This window comes from Podarcis vaucheri (assembly GCF_965113315.1).
Source record: "Podarcis vaucheri genome assembly, chromosome: 3".
Classification (NCBI taxonomy): domain Eukaryota; kingdom Metazoa; phylum Chordata; class Lepidosauria; order Squamata; family Lacertidae; genus Podarcis; species Podarcis vaucheri.
The window spans coordinates 861,090-882,606 of record NC_138761.1 but is presented as its reverse complement, the minus strand read 5'-3'; the positions used below and the strand labels follow the sequence as shown (position 1 = coordinate 882,606).

General features: G+C 49.8%; 2 protein-coding genes across 6 annotated transcripts; both read right to left on the bottom strand.

Annotated features, from left to right (window-relative positions):
• Nucleotides 1-416: 416 nt before the first annotated feature.
• On the bottom strand, nucleotides 417-6,707 carry LOC309529424 (uncharacterized protein). Of its 2 annotated transcripts, none has more exons than XM_082217572.1 (6): nucleotides 6,610-6,707; nucleotides 4,832-5,336; nucleotides 4,555-4,636; nucleotides 4,014-4,096; nucleotides 3,165-3,291; nucleotides 417-2,584 (listed from the first exon to the last, which is right to left on the bottom strand). In XM_082217572.1, exons 2-6 carry the CDS (start codon nucleotides 5,255-5,257, stop codon nucleotides 1,254-1,256), a joined length of 2,049 nt encoding a protein of 682 aa, XP_082073698.1. In that variant the 5' UTR covers nucleotides 5,258-5,336; nucleotides 6,610-6,707; the 3' UTR covers nucleotides 417-1,253. The 2 variants fall into 2 exon arrangements, with proteins under 2 accessions (XP_082073698.1, XP_082073699.1); XM_082217573.1 differs by lacking the exon at nucleotides 6,610-6,707 and adding an exon at nucleotides 5,862-6,118.
• A 3,830-nt stretch (nucleotides 6,708-10,537) lies between these two features.
• Nucleotides 10,538-19,508, bottom strand: LOC309529379 (uncharacterized protein). Of its 4 annotated transcripts, none has more exons than XM_082217452.1 (6): nucleotides 19,093-19,508; nucleotides 15,864-16,368; nucleotides 15,587-15,668; nucleotides 15,052-15,134; nucleotides 14,186-14,312; nucleotides 10,538-13,598 (listed from the first exon to the last, which is right to left on the bottom strand). In XM_082217452.1, the coding sequence occupies exons 2-6, from the start codon at nucleotides 16,287-16,289 to the stop codon at nucleotides 11,593-11,595; spliced, it is 2,724 nt and encodes a 907-aa protein (XP_082073578.1). In that variant the 5' UTR covers nucleotides 16,290-16,368; nucleotides 19,093-19,508; the 3' UTR covers nucleotides 10,538-11,592. The 4 variants fall into 4 exon arrangements, with proteins under 4 accessions (XP_082073578.1, XP_082073576.1, XP_082073577.1 ...); XM_082217450.1 differs by lacking the exon at nucleotides 19,093-19,508 and adding an exon at nucleotides 17,060-18,411 and having other exon boundaries at nucleotides 15,864-16,491; XM_082217451.1 differs by lacking the exon at nucleotides 19,093-19,508 and adding an exon at nucleotides 17,551-18,411.
• Between the last annotated feature and the right edge of the window lie 2,009 nt (nucleotides 19,509-21,517).

Here is a 21,517-nt window from a genome sequence, read left to right as displayed (position 1 = left end):
CAACCATATGTCAGGAGTGCTCTGATGGTGTTTCCTGCTTGGCAGGGGGTTGGACTCGATGGCCCTTGTGGTCTCTTCCAACTCTATGATTCTATGATTCTGATTCTACCGACTAAGGAAGAGCGGCAGACCAAACTGATGGAATGCGCAGAAATGGCGAGACTAAGGGGAAAGATCAGAAACCAGGAAGAACAAGTATTTTTAAAAGACTGGAATAATTTTATTGTATACTTGACAGTATACTTGACAGATACTGTAGACAGTTAAAATCACGGGCAGGGATGCAATGACACTTGCAATGTGAACTCAACTTTGGTTACTATGGTTACATAAGAGATGGATAATGGTAAAAGATGCAGGGAAAAGGGAAAAGATAACCTCTTTAGAACTGGAACCCATGTGGGGGAAGGTCTGAAGGTTTGAAAGAACCTTGATATTGTGTATGTTTTGGAAAGGTTACAGTTATTATGTATAACTTTATGTAAAACCAATTTAATTTCTTTTAAGAGCAGGCCATCTCCCACCCATCTGGTCTAGGGCACCACCCACTAACTGCCTCAGTCTTATCTGGACTGAGTTTCAGGTTGACATTGAGTTTCAGACATCCACTCAGCCTTCCTCCCAGGGAAGGCAAAAAGAGCAGAGACTGCTTGTCGTTGAGTCATTGAGTCGTGTCCGCCTCTTCGTGACCCCCTGGACCAGAGCACGCCAGGCCCTCCTGTCTTCCACTGCCTCCCGCAGTGGAACCCTAAAACTAAAAATGCTAAAAAACGGAGGCACTCCTTCCATGCTGGATGCCATCAGACGATTGAATCATGTTTAGCTTGTGGTCCACTAAGACCATTAGACCTCTACAATTCTATGATTCTATGGGAAACACCACGCTTGCCAGCAGCACATGTGAAAAGGATCTAAGGGTCTTAGGACACCAAAAGCTTAACGTGAGTCAACAAGGTGAGTCAGTAGCAAAATAAGCTAATGCTATTTTAGGCTATCTCAACAGGCGTCTAATGTCCAGGTCATGGGAAGTAAGACTATGTTCCCTTCTGCCTTGGTCAGACCACACCTGGAGTCCTGTGCTCAATTCTGGATGTCACAATCAAAGGAGGATATTGATAAGTTGGAATCTGTGCAGAGAAGGGTGACCAATATAATCAAGCATTTGGAAACCAAGCCTTTTAAGGAACGATAGAAGGAGCTGGGTAGGCTTAGTCTGCAAAAGAGGAGATTGAGAGGGGATAGGAGACCCATCTTCAAATACCATGATTCTCCTTGCTGTGAGTTCCTTGATGGTAAGTGAGACTTGTCTTCCATTTGAAGCTCTTTCCACATTCCAAGCACTGATATGGTCTCTTCTCACAGTGAATTGTTTGATGGGAAGTAAGGGTAACCTTCTGACTGAAGCTCTTTCCACATTCCAAGCATTGATATGGCTTCTCCCCTGTATGAATTCTTTGATGGGAAGTGAGACTATTTTTGTGCCTAAAGCTCTTTCCACATTCCAAGCACTGATATGGTCTCCCCCCTGTATGAATTCTTTGATGGGAAGTGAGACTATTCTTACAAGTGAAGCTCTTTTCACATTCCAAGCACTGATATAGTTCCTCCCCTGTATGAATTCTTTGATGGGAAGTGAGCTGGCAGCCCTTAATGAAGCCCCTTCCACATTCAAAGCATTTATATGGTTTCTCCACTCGGTGAATTCTTTCATGTGAAGTAAGGGTACCCTTCCGACTAAAATTCTTTCCACATTCCAAGCACTGATATGGTTTCTCCCCTGTATGATTTCTTTGATGATCTGTGAGCTGAACTTTCTGCCTGAAGCTCTTTCCACATTCCAAGCACTTGTATGGTTTCTCCCCTGTATGAATTCTTTGATGATCTGTGAGCTTAGCTTTCTGCCTGAAGCTCTTTCCACATTCCAAGCACTGATATGGTTTCTCCCCTGTATGAATACTTTGATGGGATATGAGATGGTCCTTCCAAATGAAGCTCTTACCACACTCCAAGCACTGATATGGTCTCTCCCGGCTGTGAATTGTTTGATGATAAGTGAGATGTCTCTTCAGTTTGAAGCTCTTCCCACATTCCAAACACTGGTGGGGTTTCTCCCCTTTGTGAATTATTTCATGTGAAGTAAGGTAATCCTTCCGACTAAAATTCTTTCCACATTCCAAGCACTGATATGGTTTCTCTCCTGTATGAATTCTTTGATGGGAAGTGAGACTATTTTTGCAACTGAACCTCTTCCCACATTCTAAGCACTGATGGGGTTTCTCCCCTGTATGAATTCTTTGATGGTCCTTGAGCACATGCCTGTAACTGAAGCTCTTCCCACATTCCAAACATTGATGGAGTTTCTCCCCTGTATGAATTTGTTTATGGAAAGTGCGAAATGTCTTCTGACGAAATGTCTTACTATCTTCCAAGTTCCGATGATTTTTCCCAACAGGATATATTTTATGGGAAGTAGAATGGGAGCTCAGACTATAACTCTCTCCACACTCCAAATATTTATACAACTTCCCCACTGTGTGAATGTTGTCACGGTTCCCCTTGTTCATAATTTCCAATCCATCACCACCTGCATCAAAGAGAGAAACCGATTAGAGCCTCAGGAAGAAATAGAGCCCCAAATTATGGAAGACTGCTAATTAAAGTTTGTGATAGATGAAGAACGGAAGGGAGTTAGATCTAAGGCCTTACTACAAGGTTCACTGCCTTTGTTGACTCTCCTTGACGCACAGATTGATGGGAACCTGAGATTCAAACAGCCTGGGATCTTCCAGGGTGGATTTTGTTTGACCTAATCGTGGAATCTGCCCCATCTGCAAGGTCAGTTGTCTCTTTGGTGAACCAGAAAGTGACCAAAGCAAAAACACAAAACCTCACAGAAGCTGCTAATTCTAACCACATCATGGAAGGTTACATTCAAGAAGGTCTGGACAGCTCAGAGCAGCCTGGTCATGCTTTAAAAAGGCATATGTGGGGCAAGAATATTTGCAGACAGAACAGTAGATTCAAGGTGAGATGGGGGAAGGAGAATCCCAGATGCTGTCAAGCGCCCTCAAAATATTGCGGGATTCTCACAGGTGGAGGTAGGGGTGGGTGGGTTTGGGTGGGTGGGTGTATTTCAAAACATATAGTCCAGCAGGAATCCTTACTGAGAGAGTCCACAATCCTACGATTCTCCTCCATGACTTCCTTATGCAGAGCTCTCTGGTCAGGATCCAGCAACGCCCACTCCTCCTCTGTGAAATACACAGCGACATCTTCAAAGCACAGAGGACCCTGAAGGAAAAGGAAAAAGGTCCTCTTCTGAGACAGCACAAAGATTATCCACTATACATTGCTCAGTTGTTTTTTGTGCGCTAATTGTTGTGTTGTTACAATGGGATTATTTGGCTGCACGTTTTAGGTCTGGATGCCTATTCTAGCATTTCAATGATTTATTTTACTGTGCATTCTAATGATGGGTATCAATCTTTGTGTGAATGGGTGGAACTCCGCATGCTGTTCTTCAAATTATTCTGTCTGTGGAAGTATTCCTGTTTGGCAGACAGAACGCTCCCTTCTCTACTCCCGCTGTGCGATGCTTGGGGGGGCGATGGGACCCTCCCTCTGCCCTACAGCCAACTTCAAGGGGCTCATGGGGGCACAGAGTGGGGGAGGAGGGGATTCCCCTTCTTCAGCTGATGGGGCTGCTGAGGTGAATCCCGGCCACTGTTTGCTATGGCTTCTCAGCTGCTTAGAAGCCTGATTAGTTCAATATAGAAATATAACTGCAGCTACTGATAAATCATAGTAATAAAAGTGACATTCCGAAGCCCAGTTAAGGAGAGATGGCTGTTCATTCCTGTCAGCACATAAACCTTCCTGAATGGCATTGTCCATCTTTGTTCAGGACAGAGGCTATGACAGAAGCCAAGAGGAGGAGAAATTCTTTCCGGCCCAGAGGCTCCCTGGCTGCCCCACTCCTCTGACTCTTTCCCCACAAAGCTCTTTCCCCATACCAGATCTGTTTCCACAGCTGCTGCTTCTCCTCCGTTCTCATGAAAAGATGGATGAGGAGGTCTGGGGGGCATCCTTCGGTCACCTGCGAGAGACAAAAGTCAAAGGGAAGCCATCAGCTCCTGCGTCTCTCACTTCTTCAGACACACTGAAACAGGCGGCTGAAAGAGACTTCTGTTTCAGTGTATCTGAAGTAGTTTGCATGCACACGAAAGCTCATACCAATAACAAACTTAATTAGTCTATGAGGTGCTACTAGAATGATTTTTTTTATATTGTTTCAACTACAGCTGACCAACACGGCTACCTACCTGTAACTAGAGGTCCAGCACTTAGAGATAAGGGCCATAGATGTGTCATGGAAAAGGTCTTGCTTGTTGAGTGCATTTTGACATTGTACCCATTTCAAATTTGTGTTCTTCAAAATACATCTGCCCTCCTTTGGGCTCTTGGCCCCAAGTGCCTCCCCCCCTAAAGATGAACAGAACCCAAAGATTAGTTTCAAGATCCACAGAAGGAGAAGAAAGACAAGTTCCTCCTTACCCAGTGGCCTCCCTCTGGCGTCCAACGGAGTCTTCTCTGCCTCACAGGAATCCAGGCCCATTTCCGCAAAGAGATCCTTTCCCTGAAAGAGTAACAAGGGTTCAAAACAGAGAATGGGGAGAAGGGTTAGAAAAGGAATGATCGGCGCAAACACTTTAGGGGAGCAGATCTCATGCCTTGCTTCTCCAAAGAGGGCGAGCCGTTAGGAGAGCATCTTGGAAGGCTCCCTGTCTTGCTTGGAGCCCCTTGGGAGTTTCCAGAGGAAAGTCTCTCTCACCTGCTGCTCTGCCTGCTTCCTCTCCTCTGCCTGACTCAGGAGGAAACCTTCGGCCAGGGCTACAGCCTGGGAACTGGTCTCTGCTCCACATTCCCTCACCCAGCTCTCCATCTCCAGCGGAAGGACAGCCAGGAACTGCTCCAAGATCACCAGGTCCAACATCTGAGCTTTCGTATGACTTTCTGGCTTCAGCCACCGACAGTCAAGGTGGTGGAGTCGGCCGCAAGCCTCTCGGGGTCCTTTGGCCTCCTGAGAGCCGGACTGCCTCAACTGCTGGCTCTCCACCTCTGAGCAGAGGGTGTCCTCCTCACCCGGGATCTTCTGCACTGAGTTTTCCCATAATCCCCCACTGCTCCCAGTTTGGAGGGCAGGGCCTCCTCCTGCTTCAGGGCCAGCTGAGTCTTGCTCATCCATCTGGGCTCTCATGAAGCCTCCAAGAGATCGGAAGGAATCCTTTCGTCTTCTGCCAAGTTCTGATGGTCCGATTTAGAGGTGCTAGCAAATCCTACAAAGCAAACATATTGGTCTGTTATCAGACTGATACATGGTCAGGAGAAGAGAAATGTTTCCTGAGGAAGCGTGGATGAGTCTTGCTAGGAACCAGGGCTGGACTGCACCACTGCCCTGACTCTGAACCTTCATTAACAGGAAAAAAGGAAGAGGAAAGAGAAGGAAGCGTCTAGCCCTGGTCTAAGGAAAGCGACCATGGAGAATTGCCTCACTGACAATTTCATGACCCAGAAGGTGGAAGAAACAAGAAGGGGATCATCTGTCTTGGACCTAGTCCTCAACAACAGATGGGAACTGATCAACCAAGTGGAAGTACTGGGAAACCTGGGAGGAAGTGATCATGTCCTCCCCTGAGACAGAGGGAAAGGCAAGCTGAGTGTAGTCAGGAATTCACTTTAAGGCGGGCAATTTAAGAAGGCTTAAGGAGATACTGGGTGAGATCCTATGTTCTGAAATACTGAAAGAAATGGGAGCTTCTCAAAGGTGAAATATTGAAGGCCCAAATGCAGGCAGTGCCAACAGGAAAGAAAAGTGAGAGGCTTCCTCTTCAGTCTGGGGGATGCAGATCTGAGCATTTGGGGAAAGACCTGCGATTTATGTCTGGGCTGCAGTTTTCCATTTCATTGCAGAGTGCTCACTGGAAGGACAGATCCTGAAGCTGAGGCTCCAAGACTTTGGCCACCTCATGAGAAGAGAAGACTCCCTGGAAGAGACCCTGATGTTGGGAAAGATGGAGGGCACAAGGAGAAGGGGACAACAGAGGACGAGATGGTGGGACAGTGTTCTCGAAGGTACCAGCATGAGGGAGGCAGTGGAAGACAGGAGGGCCTGGCCTGCTCTGGTCCAGGGGGTCACCAAGAGGCGGGCACGACTAAAGGACTCAAGAGCAGGACTAGATGTCCTCTGGGTCCCCTCCGAGTCCCCAAGGCTTCCTCCTCGGTCTGGGGGAGGCAGATCTGAGCCTTGAGGTCTGGGCTGCAGTTTTCCGTTTCCTGGCGGAGCTGGAAGGGCCCCGCGGGGTCCTCAGTCCAGCCTCTGGACCTGCCTTTCTCCTGCTGGGGCCCCAGATGTGGCTGGACTACAACTCCCATCACCCCCCGCTAGCCAGGCCAGGGCTCAGGGATGGGGGGAGTTGTAGTCTGGGGACCCCCAGCTGGAGAAACCCCCTCGCCCCCCCTTTGCCAAGCCCTGCCTGCCCCTCCCTGCAGGAGCCCCCCCCCATAGGACCCCCTGCACCCCGGGACCCCGAGACCAGAGAGGAGACTCACCGGAGGAGACAAGAGGGGGCCGGGGAGGGGATACGGAAGACCCGCCTCCGTCACTTCCTGTCCTCTCTAGGCGTGCGGCTCAGCTGCTCTTAACCCTTGCCTGGCCTGGCGAGAAGGAGAAAGAGGAGCCCCTTCCCCCCCCGGGATGGGCGGGGCGGAAGAAAGGGCGGGGGGGCCTGGAGGGGGTGCAGTGTCCGGCCTCGGGGGCCAGGGCTCCAGTCAGGAGGGCCAGAGCGGACAAGGGAGCAGCAGCCTCCCCGGTCCCAGGGACAGTCTAGGGGAGGTCTAAGAATCTGGGATACCAGCGGGACATGGCGCTGGAATAAGGGAATTCCCCCCCCCCCAAAAAAAAGGGAAGGTTGACAGCTATGGATCCTGCGCCCACAGTGACACCCAGGAGGAGAGCGCCTTTTGCCCTCTAAGGTAGACTGGCTCTGTCCATGGAGGGTCCGTGCAGGACTCCTCAGAAACCAGGAAGAGCCCCGAGGCAGGTGCATTGCACCAAAGGGGACCCATCCGGCCCAGGATCCTGCGCCCACAGTGACACCCAGGAGGAGAGCGCCTTTTGCCACTCTAAGGTAGACTGGCTCTGGCCCTGGAGGCTCCATGCAGGACTCCTCAGAAACCAGGAAGAGCCCTGAGGCAGGTGCATTGCACCAAAGGGGACCCATCCGGCCCAGGATCCTGCGCCCCCAAGCAGGAGGAGAGCATCTTCCTCCCTGCCTTGTGCTCTGCCATTCTAAGGTAGACTGGCTCTGGCCCTGGAGGCTCCATGCAAGAAGAGCTCCGAGGAAGGTGCATGGAGCCAAAGGGGACCCATCCGGCCCAGGATCCTGCGCCCAGAGTGGCACCCAGGCAGGAGGAGAGCGCCTTTTGCCCTCTAAGGTAGACTGGCTCTGGCCCTGGAGGCTCCATGCAAGAAGAGCTCTGAGGCAGGGGCATCACACCAAAGGGGACCCATCCGGCCCAGGATCCTGCCATAGCTGTCCACTTTCAGATTTGAAAATAAGGGATCAGCAGCCTCCCCTGTCCCGGGGACAGTCTATGGGATGTCTAACAATCCGAGATAGTAGTGGGAAGTGGCGCTGGAATAAGGGAATTCCCCCCCCCCCCAAAAAAAAAAGTGAACGTTGACAGCTATGGATCCTGCGCCCACAGTGGCACCCAGGCACCCAGGCAGAAGAGAAGAAGAAGAGTTTGGATTTGATATCCCGCCTTTCACTCCCCTTCAGGAGTCTCAAAGCGGCTCACATTCTCCTTTCCCTTCCTCCCCCACAACAAACCCTCTGTGAGGTGAGTGGGGCTGAGAGACTTCAGAGAAGTGTGACTGGCCCAAGGTCACCCAGCAGCTGCAGGTGGAGGAGCGGAGACGCGAACCCAGTTCCCCAGATTACGAGACTACCACTCTTAACCACTACACCACACAGGCAGGGGTTTCTGTGGTCTATAAGCCACTGAGACTTGGGCTGCCCAGCGGAAGGTCTGTGGTTCCAGTCCCCATGACTGAGCTCCCCTTGCTCTGCCCCAGCTCCTGCCAACCTAGCAGTTCAAAAGCACACCAGCGCAAGTAGAGAAATAGGTACCACTGTGGTGTTTCTGTGCGCTCTGGCACTTCTCACAGTGTCCCGTTGCACCAGAAGCGGTTCAGTCCTGCTGCCCATAGGACCCGGAAACCTGTCAGTGGACCAACATGGGCTCCCTCAGCCCGAAGCGAGATGAGCTCTGCGCCCCAGTCGCCTTTGACGGGACTTGACCGTCCAGCGGCCCTTCCTCACCCAACAGAGGAAGGGAAGGTCCACCTGTTGGACTGAGCAGGAAAAGGGGGGCTGCCTTGGCCTCCCCTTCCCCTTCAGAGCAAGCGCCTCTGGGGCGCAAGAGGGGGGTGCTGGGTCTGCTACTGCCGCTCTCGCTGCCCCCCTGCAACTTCAGCAGGAGCTGTTTATCCAGAGGGGGAAACAAGCCTGGGAGGAGACATTTACTTCTTTATTAAATTTATATACCACCCTATGCCTGCAGGCTTTCAGGGCAATTCACAAAATAAAACCAGAATATAAAACCGCAGAATAATCAAAATAAAAACAACAACCACCCGATAAACCCTCCCCCCCAAACACATTTTAAAAGGCCATAGGATGTCAATCAAATCAACCAAAGGCCTGGATAAAAAGGAACATTTTTGCCCGGTGCCTAAAGGTGTATAACGAAGGCGCTTGGGGAACTTCCCTGGGGAGAGCATTCTTCACATGGGGAGCCACTGAAGAGAAGGCCCCGTTCCTGTGCTGCCACCCTCTGGACCTCTCAAGGAGGAGGGACACGAAGAGGGGCCTCAGAAGATGATCTCAGGGTCCGGGGAGGTTCATAGGGAGAGAGGCGGTCCTTGAGGAATTGCGGTCCTGAGCTGTTTAAGGCTTTATAGGTCAAACCAGCACACTGAATTGGCACCCAGTGCAGTCTTACCAGGATTGCTGCAATATGTTCAAACCGTCTTGCTCCGGTGAGCAACCTGGCCGCTGAATTCTGCACCAGCTGAAGTTTCCAAACCGTCTTCAGAGGCAGCCCAACGTGTAACGCATTGCAGTAATCTAACCTTGAGGTTGCCAGAGCATAGACAACAGTAGCTGGGTGATCCCTGTCCAGACTGGGGCGTAGTTGGGCCACCAGCCGAAGCTGATGGAAGGCACTCTGGGCCACGGAGGCCACCTGAGCCTGGAGCAACAGGAAAGGATCCAGGAGGACCCCAAGCTATGAAGCTGCTCCTTCAGAGGAAGGGTAACCCCATCAAGAGCAGGCCATCTCCCTAGAATGGTATACTAAAAATGATGAAGTTAAATCAGTGATGGGCAAGAGACTTTGGTTATAATATAAAATTTCCATCATGGGAAAAGTTATGGAATGAGGATTTGAAGTTTACGGCTTGCTGTTCCGTTGAAAGAAAACTATCTGAAAATGATGTACTGTTGGTACCTAACACTGAGTAAAATTACACAAATGTATAGAACCAGCTCAAATTTGTGCTGGAAATGTAAAAGGAAAGAAGGTACCTTTTATCATATGTGGTGGTCCTGTGGAGTGGTAAAAGCGTTCTGGGGAATGATATATACTGAATTAAAGAAAGCGTTTAAGAAAACTTGTCATCATCAACATCATCAATTTTAATTTGTATACTGCCTTTCTATCTTACAATCCTCAAGACGGTTTACAAGCTGAAGAAACAGAAAATGTACATCTTCTAACAATCTAATGCAATACAAAACATAACTTTAAAGATTATTATAAAAAAAATAAAAAATAAAATAAAATGGGCAGCGTACATCAAAATAGCAACATTCAACCATTAATTAGAATAGTATAACATAATAATAACATATAAAAGTTAAACAGAAATCCACCTAACAGTTACAATAATATCTAAACTATAATCAATAAAACAACGACAAGCCACAGTAGACAAAACAATACAATACACATTGAGTAGCAGAGGGTGGGCAAGGCAGGTGGAAGGAGGCCTTGCCTGATGGAGTCTCTCCCCTCACCCTTTGTCAGAAAACCAGAGGCTTCTCTGTTATAATATAATATATGTGATGAATTCCCAAAGGAAATAAGACTGTTTACGTACGGAATGACGGCAGCGGGAATGTTTCTGGCCCAGAGATGGAAAGAAGGTGAAGAATTTGCTGCCAAGGAGTGTGGTGGAGTCTCCTTCTTTGGAGGTCTTTAAGCAGAGGCTTGACAACCATATGTCAGGAGTGCTCTGATGGTGTTTCCTGCTTGGCAGGGGGTTGGACTCGATGGCCCTTGTGGTCTCTTCCAACTCTATGATTCTATGATTCTGATTCTACCGACTAAGGAAGAGCGGCAGACCAAACTGATGGAATGCGCAGAAATGGCGAGACTAAGGGGAAAGATCAGAAACCAGGAAGAACAAGTATTTTTAAAAGACTGGAATAATTTTATTGTATACTTGACAGTATACTTGACAGATACTGTAGACAGTTAAAATCACGGGCAGGGATGCAATGACACTTGCAATGTGAACTCAACTTTGGTTACTATGGTTACATAAGAGATGGATAATGGTAAAAGATGCAGGGAAAAGGGAAAAGATAACCTCTTTAGAACTGGAACCCATGTGGGGGAAGGTCTGAAGGTTTGAAAGAACCTTGATATTGTGTATGTTTTGGAAAGGTTACAGTTATTATGTATAACTTTATGTAAAACCAATTTAATTTCTTTTAAGAGCAGGCCATCTCCCACCCATCTGGTCTAGGGCACCACCCACTAACTGCCTCAGTCTTATCTGGACTGAGTTTCAGGTTGACATTGAGTTTCAGACATCCACTCAGCCTTCCTCCCAGGGAAGGCAAAAAGAGCAGAGACTGCTTGTCGTTGAGTCATTGAGTCGTGTCCGCCTCTTCGTGACCCCCTGGACCAGAGCACGCCAGGCCCTCCTGTCTTCCACTGCCTCCCGCAGTGGAACCCTAAAACTAAAAATGCTAAAAAACGGAGGCACTCCTTCCATGCTGGATGCCATCAGACGATTGAATCATGTTTAGCTTGTGGTCCACTAAGACCATTAGACCTCTACAATTCTATGATTCTATGGGAAACACCACGCTTGCCAGCAGCACATGTGAAAAGGATCTAAGGGTCTTAGGACACCAAAAGCTTAACGTGAGTCAACAAGGTGAGTCAGTAGCAAAATAAGCTAATGCTATTTTAGGCTATCTCAACAGGCGTCTAATGTCCAGGTCATGGGAAGTAAGACTATGTTCCCTTCTGCCTTGGTCAGACCACACCTGGAGTCCTGTGCTCAATTCTGGATGTCACAATCAAAGGAGGATATTGATAAGTTGGAATCTGTGCAGAGAAGGGTGACCAATATAATCAAGCATTTGGAAACCAAGCCTTTTAAGGAACGATAGAAGGAGCTGGGTAGGCTTAGTCTGCAAAAGAGGAGATTGAGAGGGGATAGGAGACCCATCTTCAAATACCATGATTCTCCCTGCTGTGAGTTCCTTGATGGTAAGTGAGACTTTTCTTCCATTTGAAGCTCTTTCCACATTCCAAGCACCGATATGGCTTCTCCCCTGTATGAATACTTTGATGGGATATGAGATGGTCCTTCTGACTGAAACTCTTTCCACACTCCAAGCATTTATAGGGTTCATACCTTGTATGCCTTCTTTGATGGCAAGTCAGACTTCTCTTCCTACTGAAGCTCTTTCCACATTCCAAGCACTGATATGGTTTCTCCCCTGTATGAATTCTTTGATGAGAAGTGAGACCCTGCTTGTGACTGAAGCTCTTTCCACATTCCAAGCACTGATACGGTTTCTCCCCTGTATGAATTCTTTGATGGTAAGTGAGACCCGGCCTGTGACTGAAGCTCTTTCCACATTCCAAGCACTGATACGGTTTCTCCCCTGTATGAATTCTTTGATGGGAAGTGAAAGTTTTTTTCCAGGTGAACTTCTTTCCACATTCCAAGCACTGATACGGTTTCTCCCCTGTATGAATTCTTTGATGGGAAGTGAGACCCTGCTTGTGACTGAAGCTCTTTCCACATTCCAAGCACTGATGGGGTATCTCCCCAGTGTGAATTGTTTGATGGGAAGTGAGCTGGCAGCCCTTAATGAAGCCCCTTCCACATTCAAAGCATTTATATGGTTTCTCCACTCGGTGAATTCTTTCATGTGAAGTAAGGGTATCCTTCCGACTAAAATTCTTTCCACATTCCAAGCACTGATATGGTTTCTCGCCTGTATGACTTCTTTGATGGGCTGTGAGCTTAGCTTTCTGCCTGAAGCTCTTTCCACATTCCAAGCACTGATATAGTTTCTCCCCTGTATGAATTCTTTGATGGGAGGTGAAACTATTCTTGCTAGTGAAGTTCTTCCCACATTCCAAGCACTGATATGGTTTCTCCCCTGTATGAATTCTTTTATGGGAAGTGAGCTTAGATTTCTCCCTGAAGCTCTTTCCGCATTCCAAGCACTGATATGGTTTTCCCCCTGTATGAATGCTCTGGTGGGAAGTGAGGTGGACCTGTTTCCTGAAGCTCTTTCCGCATTCCAAGCACTGATATGGTTTCTCCCCTGTATGAATTTTTTGATGGAAAGTGAGACTATTCTTGCGAGTGAAGGTCTTCCCACATTCTAAGCACTGATGGGGTTTCTCCCCAGTGTGAATTGTTTGATGGGAAGTGAGCTGGCAGCCCTTAATGAAGCCCCTTCCACAGTCCAAGCATTTATATGGTTTCTCCACTCGGTGAATTCTTTCATGTGAAGTAAGGGTATCCTTCCGACTAAAATTCTTTCCACATTCTAAGCACTGATATGGTTTCTTCCCTGTATGAATACTTTGATGGGAAGTGAGATGACCCCTCTGACTGAAGCTCTTCCCACACTCCAAGCACTGGTATGGTTTCTCCCCTGTATGAATTCTTTGATGGGAAGTGAGCTTAGATTTCTCCCTGAAGCTCTTCCCACACTCCAAGCACTGATATGGTCTCTCCTGACTATGAATTGCTTGATGATAAGTGAGATGTCTCTTCAGTTTGAAGCTCTTTCCACATTCCAAGCACTTGTATGGTTTCTCCCCTGTATGAATTCTTTGATGATCTGTGAGCTTAGCTTTCTGCCTGAAGCTCTTTCCACATTCCAAGCACTTATAGGGTTTCTCTCCTGTATGACTTCTTTGATGGGCCTTGAGCACAGCCCTGTGACTGAACCTCTTCCCACATTCCAAACACTGATGGGGTTTCTCCCTGCTGTGAGTTCTTTTAGGGAAAGTGAGAAATGTCTTCTGACGAACCGTCTTACCATCTTCCAAGTACCAATAACGATTCTTCCCAATAGGATATATTTTATGTGAAGTAGACTGGGAGCTCAGACTATAACTCTCTCCACACTCCAAATATTTATACAACTTCCCCACTGTGTGAATGTTGTCACGGTTCCCCTTGTTCATAATTTCTAATCCATCTCCACCTGCATCAAAGAGAGAAACAGATTAGAGCCTCAGGAAGAAATAGAGCCCCAAATTATGGAAGACTGCTAATGAATGTTTGTGATCGATGAAGAACGGAAGGGACTTAGATCTGAGGTCTTACTACAGGGTTCACTGCCTTTGTTGACTCTCCTTGACACACAGATTGATGGGAACCTGAGATTCAAACAGATTGGCATCTTCCGGGAAGGATCTTGTTTGGCCTAATCATGGAATCTCCTCCATCTGCAAGGCCAGTTGTCTCTTTGGTCAACCAGAAAGTGACCGAAGCAAAAACACAAAACCTCACAGAAGCTGCTACTTCTTCTGCCAACACATGGAAGGTTACATTCAAGAAGGTCTGGACAGCTCAGAGCAGCCTGGTCATGGTTTAAAAAGGCATATGTGGGGCAAGAATATTTGCAGACAGAACAGTAGATTCAAGGTGAGATGGGGGAAGGAGAATCCCAGATGCTGTCAAGCGCCATCAAAATATTGCAGGATTCTCACAGGTGGAGGTAGGGGTGTGTGGGTATGGGTGTGTGTGTGTATTTCAAAACATATATTATAGTCCAGCAGGAATCCTTACTGAGAGAGTCCACAATCCTATGATTCTCCTCCATGACTTCCTTATGCAGAGCTCTCTGGTCAGGATCCAGCAACGCCCACTCCTCCTCTGTGAAATACACAGCGACATCTTCAAAGCACAGAGGACCCTGAAGGAAAAGGAAAAAGGTCCTCTTTTGAGACAGCACAAAGATTATCCACTATACATTGCTCAGTTGTTTTCTGCCCATTCCTTGTTGTGTTCTTTTCATGGGATTATTTGGCTGCACGTTTTAGGTCTGGATGCCTGTTTTAGCATTTCAACTGATTTATTTTACTGTGCATTCTAATGATGGGTAATAATCTTTGTGTGCATGGGTGGAACTCCGCATGCTGTTCTTCAAATTATTCTGTCTGTGGAAGTATTCCTGTCTGCCAGACAGAATGCTCCCTTCTCTACTCCCGCTGTGCGATGCTTGGGGGGCGATGGGACCCTCCCTCTGCCCTACAGCCAACTTCAAGGGGCTCATGGGGGCACAAAGAGGGGGAGGAGGGGATTCCCCTTCTTCAGCTGATGGGGCTGCTGAGGTGAATCCCGGCCACTGTTTGCTATGGCTTCTCAACTTCTTGGAAGCTTCTCAACTGCTTAGAAGCCTGATTAGATCCATATAGAAATATAACTGCAGCTACTGATAAATCATAAAAATAGTGACATTCCGAATCCCAGTTAAGGAGAGATGGCTGTTCATTCCTGTCAGCACATAAGCCTTCCTTGAATGGCACTGTCCATCTTTGTTCAGGACAGAGGCTTTGACAGAAGCCAAGAGGAGGAGAAATTCTTTCCGGCCCAGAGGCTCCCTGGCTGCCCCACTCCTCTGACTCTTTCCCCACAAAGCTCTTTCCCCATACCAGATCTGTTTCCACAGCTGCTGCTTCTCCTCCGTTCTCATGAAAAGATGGATGAGGAGGTCTGGGGGGCATCCTTTGGTCACCTGCGAGAGACAAAAGTCAAAGGGAAGCCATTAGCTCCTGCGTCTCTCACTTCTTCAGACACACTGAAACAGAAGTCTCTTTCAGAAACCTGTTTCAGTGTGTCTGAAGAAGTGTGCATGCACACGAAAGCTCATACCAATAACAAACTGGTCTCTAAGGTGCTACAGGAAGGAATTTTTTTTCTTTTTCCAACCATGGCTGACCAAGACGGCTACCTACTTGTAACTAGAGGTTCAGAACTTAGAGATAAGTGCCATAGATGTGCCATGGAAAAGGTCTTGCTTGTTGAGTGCATTTTGACATTGTACCCATTTCAAATTTTGGTTCTTCAAAATACATCTGCCCTCCTTTGGGCTCTTGGCCCCAAGTGCCTCCCCCCCTAAAGATGAACAGAACCCAAAGATTAGTTTCAAGATCCACAGAATGAGAAGAAAGACGAGTTCCTCCTTACCCAGTGGTCTCCCTCTGGCGTCCAATTGAGTCTTTTCTGCCTCACAGGAATCCAGGCCCATTTCCGCAAAGAGATCCTTTCCCTGAAAGAGTAAGAAGGTTTCAAAACAGAGAATGGGGAGAAGGGTTAGAAAAGGAATGATCGGCGCAAACACTTTAGGGGAGCAGATCTCATCCCTTGCTTCTCCAAAGAGGGCGAGCCGTCAGGAGAGCATCTTGGAAGGCTCCCTGTCTTGCTTGGAGCCCCTTGGGAGTTTCCAGAGGAAAGTCTCTCTCACCTGCTGCTCTGCCTGCTTCCTCTCCTCTGCCTGACTCAGGAGGAAACCTTCGGCCAGGGCTACAGCCTGGGAACTGGTCTCTGCTCCACATTCCCTCACCCAGGTCTCCATCTCCAGCGGAAGGACAGCCAGGAACTGCTCCAAGAGCACCAGGTCCAACATCTGAGCTTTCGTATGACTTTCTGGCTTCAGCCACCGACAGTCAAGGTGGTGGAGTCGGCCGCAAGCCTCTCGGGGTCCTTTGGCCTCCTGAGAGCCGGACTGCCTCAACTGCTGGCTCTCCACCTCTGAGCAGAGGGTGTCCTCCTCACCCGGGATCTTCTGCACTGAGTTTTCCCATAATCCCCCACTGCTCCCAGTTTGGAGGGCAGGGCCTCCTCCTGCTTCAGGGCCAGCTGAGTCTTGCTCATCCATCTGGGCTCTCATGAAGCCTCCAAGAGATCCGAAGGAATCCTTTCGTATTCTGCCAAGTTCTGATGGTCCGATTTAGAGGTGCTAGCAAAGCCTACAAAGCAAACATATTGGTCTGTTATCAGACTGATACATGGTCAGGAGAAGAGAAATGTTTCCTGAGGAAGCGTGGATGAGTCTTGCTAGGAACCAGGGCTGGACTGCACCACTGCCCTGACTCTGAACCTTCATTGACAGGAAAAAAGGAAGAAGAGAGAGAAGGAAGCGTCTAGCCCTGATCTAAGGAAAGTGACCATGCAGAATTGCCTCACTGACAATTTCATGACCCAGAAGGTGGAAGAAACAAGAAGGGGATCATCTGTCTTGGATCTAGTCCTCAACCACAGATGGGAACTGATCAACCAAGTGGAAGTACTGGGAAACCTGGGAGGAAGTGATCATGTCCTCCCCTGAGACAGAGGGAAACGAAAGATGAGTGTAGTCAGGAATTCACTTTAAGGCGGGCAATTTAAGAAGGCCTAAGGAGATACTGGGCGAGATCCTATGTTCTGAAATACTGAAAGAAATGGGAGCTTCTTCAAGGTTGAAGGCCCAAATGCAGGCAGTGCCAACAGGAAATAAAAGTGAGAAGCATCTAAGGAAAACAGTGTGGCTGCATAAGGAAAGTGATGCCCAGCCTAGTAATCAAAGAAGAAATGATGTAAGGAGGGAGCTGCAGTCCAGGATCGGAAAAGAGGGAGTAACTGGACACCTGGCTTCTTCAAGTGAATTCAGATCTCCAGGACCTGCTGAGCTGCATCCAAGGTACTGAAGGAGCTTGGGGATGTAATCTCAGAGCCTTCATCTAGAGCTCTGAGGATTCTTGGAGAACAGGAGAGGCTCCTGCAGACTGGAGGGGGGCAAATGTTGTCCCCATCTTCAAACACAGGAAAAACTACTGACTGGTGAGCTTGAGATTGATACCAGGCAACCAGGGAAGGTCCTAGAAGAGATCATTAAACCGTCAGTCTGTGAGGACTGAGAAAAGGATGCTGTGATTACCAAGGCCCAGCAGGGGTTTCTCGAAAACACGTCATGCCAGACCCATCTGGCAGCTCCCAGATGATTGGCTGGGCTCCCTTTATTGATGGCATTTCTACCCCTCCTCACTGAGTCCCCACAACAATGGGGCTCCGTTCAAGGTGCTGACATGAGGGGTTCACTGGGACCCCAATCTCTGAGGAGCCTCTGGAGCAGAGCCCACCGCTAAGCACCAAATCATATGTCGCAGACTCACTCATTATCGTGGCCCCACCAAATTTCTACCCTTTGCCACAGGATGCTGAAGGGGGGGGGCGTCTTGCGTGAGGGAAAACCTCGTGATTTGCAGTCTGAGGCAGGAGTTGGTCAAACCAGAAAAGCTTTTTTTTAAAACACAAAATGTTGGTGAGAGAAAGTTGGGTCAGGAGAGGCATTCTTTCAGGTGGAAGTTAAGCTATTCTTCAACTAAACGAAAAGATGTCAGAGGCCTAAACACAGTAGTACAGGCACAGCGTCTCTCCAAATCGGTTCTTCCATTGAGGGAGATGTTGAGGGGGGGCAAAGAGGGGGCCAAATGCTTCCTGGCCTTGCTGCTCCTTTCCCTAGTAATGGCAGACGTTTCCGTGAAAAGCTTTGGGCGCCGCCTCATTCTTTGCCTCCAGAGAAGGGAGCTTTTCGTCCTTGACCCGACTCTCTCAGGTCTTTCCAAAGAAGATCACCGACCTCGGGATCCCCTTCTCCTTCGGGAAGACCTCTCCCCTCCTGGTGGGAAGAAGGAGACCCCGGTCAGACCATAGCTGTCAACCTCCCCTTTTTTGCAGGAAATTCCCTTATTCCAGCGCCGCTTCCCGCTGCCATCCCGGATTGTTAGATCTCCCGTCGACTGTCCCTGGGACAGGGGAGGCTGTGGGTCCCTTCTTTTCGAGGCTGCGGATCCCTTCTTTTCGAGGCTGCTGATCCCTTCTTTTCGAGGCTGCTGATCCCTTCTTTTCGAGGCTGCGGATCCCTTCTTTTCGAGGCTGCTGATCCCTTCTTTTCGAGGCTGCGGATCCCTTCTTTTCGAGGCTGCGGATCCCTTCTTTTCGAGGCTGCGGATCCCTTCTTTTCGAGGCTGCGGATCCCTTCTTTTCCAATCTGAAAGTGGGCAGCTCTGGTTCAGAGGGTCTTCCCCCGGCTTCTCCCTCTCCTGCCCCAGACTCAGCCCCCCATGGGACGCCTGTCCGTCCATCCGTCTCTCTGCCTGCCTTCCCCACAGGCTCTTCCTCTGGCCAGAGACCAGCTTCTCCTCCGAGAGGCTCCATCCAGAGCCACTTCTCCCTCCGTCCAGGCCTGGGTCCCAATCCCTATTTCTGCCTCCCTGTCTCACTTGAAGGCCCTCGTTGGGGAAGCTTCGCTTTTCAGGCTCAACGCTTTATTATGGCTTTATATGAGCTGGAAGCTGCCCAGAGTGGCTGGGGGAGGAGGCCAGCCAGACAAGAGGGCAAGAAAGGACAATATCATCATCATCATCATCATCATCATCATCCCTGACTCAAAACTCCCTCAGAAACAGCGCCTTTTCTTTTCCCGCCCAAAGTGCTGGCTCCGCCCCCTTTGACTGGCTGGCTGGGCAGCCAATCAGAGAGAGAGAGAGGCTCCGGCCCCCTGGTGGCCTTTCGGGGGAACTGCACCCCCACTCCGGCCTGGCTGGGCTGTCAATCACCAGCTCCTCCCGCCTTCACCCAGAGACTTCAAAGGCAGAGGAGGAAAATGACTCTCGAGGAGGCTGCATCTCCGCCCAGCCAGAGGCGCTCCTGACCTGGCGCTTGGGGGGTCACAGGGACTGCTCTCACTCACTTCTGGCCTCCTTCCTCTTTGTTCCTGGTTTGGTTTAAATCCATTCACGAACCAAGAGCCCCCATCCTGACCCCGGGCTGCCGAGATCTCTGCCCATTTTGTGATGCACAAATGAAAGAAGAAGGCAGCCTATTTATTTGGGCCTATTATTCCTAAGATCCTTGTTTCTAAAGGCAGCCCCGTTTAGGGAAGTTTTTACTCACTAATGTTTTAAAGTATTTTTAATCTTTTGTTGGAAGCCCCCCAAAGTGGCTGGGGAAACCCGGCCAGATGGGCTGGGTATAAATTATTATTATTATAAAGCCCATAAGAAGACCCCGGACCCCGTGGTGCATCTGCCAAGCAGGACCAGAGCCCTTTCAAGAGCTATGGCTTCCTCCCAAGAATCCTGGGAACCGGAGTTTGTTCAGGATGCGGTGAGTGGACAGGAAAGCGCCCTCTCCCGCAATTCCTAGAGTGGTTGAACAGGGAACTCCTTGCCAGGGGCCTTGGGGAATTGGAGCTTGAGCAGAGGGGGCTGAAAGAGGGTCTCCCGATTGCTCTCCTCTAACCATTAGGCCACCCTGCCTCTCCTTCCCACCATGGCCTCTCCTCTTGGATGGCAAGACCTCCTGAGCCCCCCTCCTGCAGAAAGGAGATTCCGACTAAGCATTTGGAAAAAGCGAAGAGCTGTTTGGCCCTGTCACCCCCAGGAGAGATGGCGGCCTCTCCTTCCTTGGAGGTCTCTGGGGAAAAAGTGGAGGGCCGCCTGCAATAGGGAACTGAGCAGAGATTCCTGCATTGCAGGGGGCTGGACTTTCAAAATTAGGAAAGGAGTACGACAAGGCTGTATATTGTCTCCCTGCTTATTTAACTTATATGCAGAATTCATCATGCAAAAGGCTGGGCTGGATGAATCCCAATCCGGAATCAAGATTGCCGGAAGAAATATCAACAACCTCAGATATGCAGATGACACAACCTTGAGGGCAGAAAGTGAGGAGGGATTAAAGAACCTTTTAATGAGGGTGAAAGAGGAGAGCGCAAAATATGGTCTGAAGCTCAACATCAAAAGAACTAAGATCATGGCCACTGGTCCCATCACCTCCTGGCAAGTAGAAGGGGAAGAAATGGAGGCAGTGAGAGATTTTACTTTCTTGGGCTCCATGATCACTGCAGTTGGTGACAGCAGCCACGAAATTAAAAGACGCCTGCTTCTTGGGAGAAAAGCAATGACAAACCTAGACAGCATCTTAAAAAGCAGAGACATCTCCTTGCAACAAAGGTCCGTATAGTGAAAGCCATGGTTTTCCCAGTAGTGATGTATGGAAGTGAGAGCTGGACCATAAAGAAGGCTGATTGCCGAAGAATGGGTGCTTTTGAATTCTGGTGCTGGAGGAGACTCTGGAGAGTCCCATGGACTGCAAGAAGATCCAACCTCTCCATTCTGAAGGAAATCAGCCCTGAGTGCTCACTGGAAGGACAGATCCTGAAGCTGAGGCTCCAAGACTTTGGCCACCTCCTGAGAAGAGAAGACTCCCTGGAAAAGACCCTGATGTTGGGAAAGATGGAGGGCACAAGGAGAAGGGGATGACAGAGGACGAGATGGGGGGACAGTGTTCTTGAAGCTGCCAGCATGAGGGAGGCAGTGGAAGACAGGAGGGCCTGGCCTGCTCTGGTCCAGGGGGTCACCAAGAGGCGGGCACGACTAAAGGACTCAAGAGCAGGACTAGATGTCCTTTGGGTCCCCTCCGAGTCCCCAAGGCTTCCTCCTCGGTCTGGGGGAGGCAGATCTGGGCTGCAGTTCCCCGTTTCCCGGCGGAGCTGGAAGGGGGGTGACCCGCCGGGTCCTCAGTGCAGCATCTCCAGCTGGGGGACTCCACCTCCCCCCCCCCGCTAGCCAGGCCAGGGCTCCGGGATGAGGGGAGTTGCAGTCCAGCCCCCAGCCCCCCCCTTGGCCAAGGCCGGCCTCCCCCCCCCCCAGAGGACCGCGAGGGGAGAGAGGAGACTCACCGCAGGAGGAGGAGGAGGCCAGAGGAAGACCCGCCCCTCCCTTCCGGTCCCCTCTAGGAGGGCGGCTCCGCTGCTCTTCACCCTTGCCTGGCCAGCTGGGAGGTCTCCTTGGGGGGAGCCGGGGGGCCGGAGAAGGAGGCAGAGGAGCCGAGAGGGGGAGAGGCAGGGCGGGGGGGGGGCTGGAGGGCCTCTGGGGCCAGGGCTCAAGTCAGGCAGGGCCAGAGCTGGCCAGGGAGCAGCAGCCTCCCCGGGCCCGGGACAGGCTAACAAGCCTCTAAGGTAGACTGGCTCTGGCCCTGGAGGCTCCATGCAGGAAGAGCCCCAAGGCAGCTGCATGGAGCCAAAGGGGACCCATCCGGCCCAGGATCCTGCGCCCACAGTGGCACCCAGGCGCC

Excerpts from the sequence above, each read along its gene's own strand:
- LOC309529424 (XM_082217572.1), bottom strand. The coding sequence starts at position 5,257 with ATGAGAGCCCAGATGGATGAGCAAGACTCAGCTGGCCCTGAAGCAGGA. Across the intron at positions 4,097-4,554 it reads CGCCAGAGGGAGGCCACTGG|GTGACCGAAGGATGCCCCCC; the intron begins GTAAGGAGGAAC and ends TGTCTCTCGCAG. Across the intron at positions 3,292-4,013 it reads CAGCTGTGGAAACAGATCTG|GGTCCTCTGTGCTTTGAAGA; the intron begins GTATGGGGAAAG and ends CTTTTCCTTCAG.
- LOC309529379 (XM_082217452.1), bottom strand. The coding sequence starts at position 16,289 with ATGAGAGCCCAGATGGATGAGCAAGACTCAGCTGGCCCTGAAGCAGGA. Across the intron at positions 15,135-15,586 it reads CGCCAGAGGGAGACCACTGG|GTGACCAAAGGATGCCCCCC; the intron begins GTAAGGAGGAAC and ends TGTCTCTCGCAG. Across the intron at positions 14,313-15,051 it reads CAGCTGTGGAAACAGATCTG|GGTCCTCTGTGCTTTGAAGA; the intron begins GTATGGGGAAAG and ends CTTTTCCTTCAG.